We start from the raw sequence: 7,657 nt of genomic DNA on the forward strand, positions 1-7,657 counted from the left end.
TTTCAGTGCTGGCTGCACATTAGAATCATCTTGAAAGATTTAAAAATAAACAGTCCTGAACAATTGCAAGATCTCTAGGAATGGGGCCTGAGGCATCTGAATTTCAAAATCTCTCTTAGTAATTCTTACATATAGTAGGGGTTAAAAATCACTGACCTTGAAAAATAAAGGTAAACTGAAACAGCTTTTACTCATCATGCAGAGATGTTTCAGTTAGTCCTTTTATTTTTAAGTGATTATATAAAGAAAACAAACTGTGTCATGACAATTTGAGGCATGAAAAATGAGACATTGAAAATGAAACTTTATTCACTGGATATTATCATCAGTTGTAGAAGGCAAAAGTTTTTGCCCTGCCTCATCCTCTTATATTGGCTTTACTCTGTCTCCACAGGCCTCGGTGACATTACACAGCAATTGAATCAAAGTGAATTGGCAGTGTTATTAAACCTGCTGCAGAGCCAAACCGACCTGAGCATCCCTCAAATGGTACAGCTGCTTAATATCCACTCCAACCCTGAGATACAGCAGCAGCTGGAGGCCCTGAACCAATCCATCAGTGCCCTAACGGAAGCCACTTCCCAACAGCAGGACTCAGAGCCCATGGGCCCAGAGGAGTCTTTGAAGGAGGCACCCACTGCTTCAGTGGTCCAGCTTTCAGCAGAACAGACTACCCCTGAAGCTTCAAGCACACCAGCTGACATGCAGAATATGTTGGCAGTTCTCTTGAGTCAGCTGATGAAAACCCAGGAGCCAGCAGGCAGCCTGGAGGAAAACAACAGTGACAAGAACAGTGGGCCACAGGGGCCCCGAAGAACTCCCACAATGCCACAGGAGGAGGCAGCAGGTAAACAGACCGGTCATGAATCTCATTGAGCTCAGGTGCTGTTGATCCTCTTAAAAATCTCTTTAACATTTTCTTTTTCACATCAATGGCCTCAGTTTCAGTTTTTCTGTAACCTAGTCTACAGGAGAACATACCACCAAGTGATGCATTTCTTGCCCGGCTTCTTTTATTTAAGTCTCAGAGTTTTTCAAAGCACCTTTCATATACTGATTGTTTTTCCATTTCCTAGGAGGTAGGTAAGTAAAGTCCTTGTGTTCTTACCCGTGGAAACCACAACCACAGCTAGTGATACATCTTGAACCACTGTGTGTATGGTACTAGTACTAGTACTTGAAAATCTTCCTTCCAAACAAACCATCTTCAGATTGTACGAGTGGTCAGTTGTACTCAAGTGTGGTGGATGCTGGATACCAGAGTCTTGCCTAAAAGATATAGTCAAGAAAACCCTAATAAAATGTTATTATTAATCTCCTGAAGAATAATTTGGGAATATTTCCAAATAGATAATTAACACCATACATTTCCTTTCCAAAACTAATAGCATATAAAATGATTGCTTTAAAATCTGTGTTCTTGAAAGAAACAATTGAATGAATTTTAGATTAGGAAGTGAGTATTATTTAAACAAAAAAAAATCTGAAAAAAGGAAATATGTTATACCTTGATCTTACATGACCACAGCATGCATAGTCTGATTCACAGTCCGTTGGCAGAATCTTTACTTATCTAAAAATGTTTTCAACTCCTTGGAAATTTTTGCTATCCATGAAGACCCCATGAGTTGAAGAATGAGAAGAGGTACAAAGGTTGACAAGGTACACTAACCTTCAATTTTAGGGTCCTGCATTCACATTTCATATGGGATGATGCAGAATACGCCTTATTTCACTGGCATAGAGTCAAATATAAAAGCTATTTTTTCATATGTAAAGCTTTTTAAAACTGGAAGATAACGTAAATAAAATTAACCCCCTTACTTTACAGACAGGGAAACTGTAATCCGGGGAGTTTAAATTAGCCTGTTTATGGTCCCCATGCTGAAACCGTATTTATTGGCAGAGCCAGAGCTAGAACTCATGTACTCTCTTAATGTGTTTCTTTTTAATGTTTCTTAATTCACTTTGCTATTCTGTTATCTGTTCCAATTGTGGGACTCCAGGACATGGAATAACAGAGAAAGTTAATCTAAAATTAAAGAGGGCCTCTTTGTCTCATCTCATACTCTCATACCCTCCTCCCCCAAAAAAACAAAAAATTTCAGCTATAATCAAAATACCTAAAAGAAGTGGTTCAAATTAAATAGCAGTAATTGAGCCAACAAGCTATCAGCCAAATGGAGAAATTGAACTAAAACTAAGGCCTGGCCTATGGTCAGAAATTGTTGGATTTACTTTTCATAGGAGTGTAAAAGTGCCACTCCTAATTATTAAGTCACTTTGGATTATACAGTTGGTGTCTCCTGTGTGTCTCTCCTGTTCTTGCTTCTTTCTCTCCCTGCTGCCTCCTTCAGCCATTTTATTGTTCATTAGCACTTCCACCAGAGGGCACACTAAATAATCCAGAGAAAATGAAAATCTGTCACTGGCTACTGTTTAGCTACGCTATCTATACTTGTTGAGAAAGTGTTATGGTTGAAATCAAATGAGTCAAATGAAGTTTTTAAGTTATTTGTACATTTCATTAATACCTCCTTCCATTAGTACAGACTGTTAAGGATCGGCAATATTGTTAACAATTTAAATCTTATAACTGAGTTTTTTTAATGTGACTTTATTTTTAATTCCTTTAAGAAGTTTTACTGACCTTTCTTTAATAGTTCTTTACAACTCACCTGCTTTTGCTATTTTGAAATAGTTTTCATCCTCTCATACATGTGAAAGAATTTGAGTTCAAGAATTAGTTCTATTGAAACAACTAGGCTATTTACATAACAGGCAAAGTTTAAATGTGAAAAGTAGTATTCCTGGAAGAGTATAAAGTTAGCTATGCCACTTTTGCAGTTGGGTGTTTTTAAAGTTGCTTGCTCTCAACATTAAAAAAAAAAAAATCCTGGTGTTCCATTTTATGTCTTGTCTAAAAATACTTAAAAATAACTGGTACTGTGATGTTTTTATTAGTGAGATATGTAGTGTTGACAGCAAAAAGCTCCAAAATCTAGATGTTTGCAGTCCAATTAGCTCTCCTTTTTCAGGATGTATACTTCTCAAGGTGTAAGTTTTCCATAGCTAATTTTTTGTCATTAAATTCATTTTTTTCCTACCACCTACTCAACCGGCCAATCTGTCAACAAGTTGCTTGGGTGGGTACTGTATATAGGGTGACCAACTTGTCCCTGTACAGTCCTGGTTTTAAAACTTAACGTTGACAATGTGGGAACCTCCTCAGTCCCAGGCAAATTGGGACTGTTGGTCACCCTACTTGTATGTTACATATAGCACCTGCCTTCATTCTTCCACTGCACAACTTTACAATTTTGTTGTGTTTTCGGAGTGCTTTCATCTGCATGTCAAGGGAATGCATACTTACTTTATTGATTATCTTTGCAAAATATAATTGTGGTAAATATGCTACCAAAATATCTAATTATAACTAAAAACTATTTTTGGCTTGTATAAGTAATGACTTTATATTACTAGTTCAGATAATAAAGAATTAACTATATGAACATTTAAAAATATGCTTCCATAGGGAACAGAAGAATCAATCATTTGGAAGATATCCCAAAACATTAAACCTTTTCTTCAGCAGGGTGACTCCCAACTTTCCAAAGGCACTGTTCTGACTGTACTTGGTTTTATATATTCTCACACTCACGCCATTTTACCTGTCTACTTGCCTGTGTTGGCAGGAGTTCATTATCAAACAATGATTACCACGCTTATGCAAATTTAGCCAGCAGTGGGGAGAAGAGTGGGGAGTGGTTGGAAAAAGACAAAGATCTTTGGAAAGACAGAATGTAGCATTAATACATTCCTGAATATTCAGCTCTTGTCACTGTCTCCAAGATAAACAGATATTTATTAACAGCCTATTCTGCATGACATGGCTATAGCAATTTTTCTCATAGCATGGAAAAAATGCGGGAGGTTGAAAAACAATAGAAAATTATAGATGATTACTTTAGTCTTTATGATTACTGTAACATAGCTGAATGACAGTATGATGGTTAATATTCTTCAGAATGTGGTTATGGGGAGAGGGGACTAAAGTTTGGAGAAGCAACTGTATATTTATACATGATGGTAATGAAAGTTTTTACTTTATTTCATCTTCCCTGTATACTATTTAAGTTCTATTTCAGGTGTTAACCTTATATCATCAAACATTCTGTAAAATGTGTTAGCTAAGTCCATGCAAGGTCTCCTGTTGTACAGCAAGATTGTGTCCTAGAAATGTGACCACAGCATGTGTATTGTTCCCTCTCATCTTCCCTCTTTCTACTTTATCTTCATTAATGTTTTGATCCAACAGCGAAAAAGGGCGGGGAGGCTGCCAACAGCCTACATATTAGAACAGTTCCTTAAGGAAGGAAATGGAGGAAATCCCAGACAAAAATCAGGACAATTATTTGAAACATGATCTTTTTACACCAGCTGTTAGATCTAGAATGCAACTGTTTTGCTTTGAATCGCTTGATTTTATTTATAAATTGCAATTTCCGGATCCCAAGATTTTATTCTTTATATATATTTGGTTACTTGTATTGATATATGTTGGGCAGTGTGTATGTATGTGTGTGTGTGTGTGTGTGTGTTTGTGTTTATAATCACATGTGATTTTTAAGATGGTGTTTAAAAGAAGTAACCCTTCCACAGCATGTCCTCCTCACATTCTTCCACCAGAGAAGAGGCCCCCTGAGCCCCCTGGACCTCCACCGCCGCCACCTCCACCCCCTCTGGTTGAAGGCGATCTTTCCAGCGCCCCCCAGGAGTTGAACCCAGCCGTGACAGCCGCCTTGCTGCAACTTTTATCCCAGCCTGAAGCAGAGCCTTCTGGCCACCTGCCACATGAGCACCAGGCCTTGAGACCAGTGGAATACTCCACCCGACCCCATCCCAACAGGACTTACGGAAACACTGATGGGCCTGAAACAGGGTTCAGTGCCACTGACACTGATGAACGCAACTCTGGTCCTGCCTTGACAGAATCCTTGGCCCAGACCCTGGTGAAGAACAGGACCTTCTCAGGCTCTGTGAGCCACCTTGGGGAGTCCAGCAGTTACCAGGGTACAGGTTCAGTGCAGTTTCCAGGGGACCAGGACCTCCGTTTTGCCAGGGTCCCTGTAGCATTACACTCAGTGGTCGGGCAACCATTCCTGAAGGCTGAGGGAAGCAGCAACTCTGTGGCACATGCAGAGACCAAACTGCAAAACTATGGGGAGCTGGGGCCAGGAACCAGTGGTGCCAGCAGCTCAGGAGCAGGCCTTAACTGGGGGGTCCCAGCTCAGTCTTCTGCTTATGGAAAACTCTATCGGGGGCCTACAAGAGTCCCGCCAAGAGGGGGAAGAGGGAGAGGAGTTCCTTACTAACCCAGAGACTTCAGTGTCCTGAAAGATTCCTTCCCTATCATCTTCCATCCAGTTCTCTCAACCTTTAATGAAATCATTTGCCAGAGCGAGGTAATCATCTGCATTTGGCTACTTCAGAGCTTGTCCATTGTATTCCTTGCTCACTTGCTACTAGCAGGCGACTTACAAAATGATGTTGGTACCAGTTCCCCCTGGATGGGTTATAGCCAGAATATTTACTTCAACTCTACCTATTAGATATAAGTAGAGAATATGGAGAGGGTCATTACATTGAAAAGTAAATGTTTTATTAGTTTATTGCCTGCACTTCTGAGCAGAAGAAGAGAACAATTTCAATTTTGAGATGGTTCAGGAGAGGCTCTCATTAGGTTTTTTAAGTTTGGGGTTATTATGTTGTTTTTTTTTTTATTTCTGGTTTTTTTTAAGAGAATAGTGTTCACAAAATTTGAGCTGCTCTTAGGCTATTGCTATAAGGGAAAAAGAGTGACTGGCTGATTTAAATAAATGTTTCTTTCCTCTCTACCATCTCATATTTTTGCTTTCAAGTAAACTTTTTTTTTCCCCCGTTGAGCATTTGAACATACCTTTTTTCCAAATAAATTACTCATCCTTAAAGTTTGCTCTGTTTTGACAAAAGACATGTCCCCTCTCCCTGCACATGAAGCAGGTTGAAGAAAATGGCATTCTTAGGCAAGTAGGTAGACTTTTCCCCATGGTTTTCCCTTGAGTTTTTCTTTCTGTCTCTCTTTTTGAGTAATATGTTTGGAAAAAAAATTGTTGAGATGCCCAAGAATCTGGGATAATTCTTTTACCTTTTTTGAAATAAAAGAAAGGAAATTCAAACTCCTATATTGTTCTCTGTTAACTCTTCAATTCTAAATTTTTTGTTTGTTTTTTTAAAACCATGTTCTGATGGTGAAGTTGATTTATAAATGCAGACAGCCTAGGACATTGCTGCTGAGCTGGGGTTAGAGATGATGCCTCCATATCTAGAGGGCTAGTAAGAGCAGTTAGCATACTGTTTACACATATATTTTTATGTCAAAAAAAAATTTTTGAAACAGAGCATTGTAATATTGTCAAAGAGGAAAAAAATCCTGAAAATACATGGAAATGTAACTTAGTTTAGGGTGGATATTTTTTTGAAGATATATCAATACCTGAGACCTTTTAAAAAAATAATTTTAAAAGAGCAGACCATGGGGAAAGAACAGTATTGACATATACCCTTCTCAGCATGTATATCCTGCCAATTCTTTTAGGAATTTCCCTTCAGAGAGATTCGTTTTGGTTTTGGTTTTGGCAAAAGGGGTTAAATTAAGATTTCATGGCAAGAATTTTGCCTTATTATAAAGAGGAAATGGAAAAGGGAAATGCTTTCAGGGTGGGATAACTTGGGAGGCTTCTCATTCTGGTTTACATTTCTATGTGAGTACCAGCATATAATGTGTTTTAAAAATATACACATTTATAGAAATAATCTGCACAGACCTAGACATTTGTGAAACGTAGGTTAGCTCCCTTTTTTACAAAGAAGAGGCAAACATGCTTCAGCATCTTGGAGAATAGTTTTCAGAACTCAAGTTTCATGTTTCAATGCCAAGTTCTTATATTAAAAACTACTTGTAAGAGAAAGATGCACTAATAAAAAACTTCAAAGAAATGAAAGAACCCTCTTCAGATATTTACATAAAGACTATTTTCCCCCACTGAAGTAGGTAGATATCCGGTGTGTGTATTTCTTTATTATTCTCTGGGTTTTGGTCTGGCCTTGCCCTCAGGGCCAAACATTGATTAGAAAGAACCTTCTAGCCATTTTGGCATTGATGGCTTTTTATAGCAGTGTGTCCAATTAGATATGCTAGGCTCACTGACATAGTATTGGTGAATTGCATTAAAGTTAAACTGAACCTTTTGTTTGTGGACTTCTTAGTCCTCAGACATGGGCCTTTGTATTTTATTTTAGAATATTTGAATTTGAGGCATTGGGCCCCACTCTCCTGTTTTTGATTAAAGAACTTAAGCCTGGGATACTTTCAAAAGTATTCAGTGAAAAAAATTGGTTTCCCATCAAATATGAATAAAAGTCTATATATTTTAATTATATTTTGGTTATCAACAGTCATCAATAATGTTTTTCCCTTCCCCTTTCCACCCTTTATTTTTAATTATGTCAAATATTCTAAATAATATACTTAAGTCTCCATTCACCCATCCCTGCTATTAGGGAAGGGGGTGAGTGTGAGAGAGAGAGAGAGAGAGAGAGAGAGAGAGAGAGAGAG

At 38.2% G+C, this 7,657-nt stretch overlaps 1 protein-coding gene across 12 annotated transcripts in view; it reads left to right on the top strand.

Moving 5' to 3' along the window:
* Window positions 1-7,657, top strand: part of CDK12 (cyclin dependent kinase 12) — a 70,261-nt gene that overhangs the window by 36,499 nt on the left and 26,105 nt on the right. For 9 of the 12 annotated variants that reach the window (XM_019638684.1, XM_019638682.1, XM_019638686.1 and 6 more), the window contains exons 13-14: window positions 395-847; window positions 4,663-5,465. In XM_019638684.1, the coding sequence (XP_019494229.1) occupies window positions 395-847; window positions 4,663-5,375 (1,166 nt within the window). In that variant the 3' untranslated portion in view covers window positions 5,376-5,465. Of the gene's footprint in view, window positions 1-394; window positions 848-4,662; window positions 6,225-7,657 lie in introns of those variants that run through there. The other 3 variants (XM_019638691.1, XM_019638689.1, XM_019638694.1) reach the window with 3 other exon arrangements.

Source organism: Hipposideros armiger, unplaced genomic scaffold, assembly GCF_001890085.2.
Source record: "Hipposideros armiger isolate ML-2016 unplaced genomic scaffold, ASM189008v1 scaffold_40, whole genome shotgun sequence".
In the NCBI taxonomy this organism is placed as follows: Eukaryota; Metazoa; Chordata; class Mammalia; order Chiroptera; family Hipposideridae; genus Hipposideros; species Hipposideros armiger.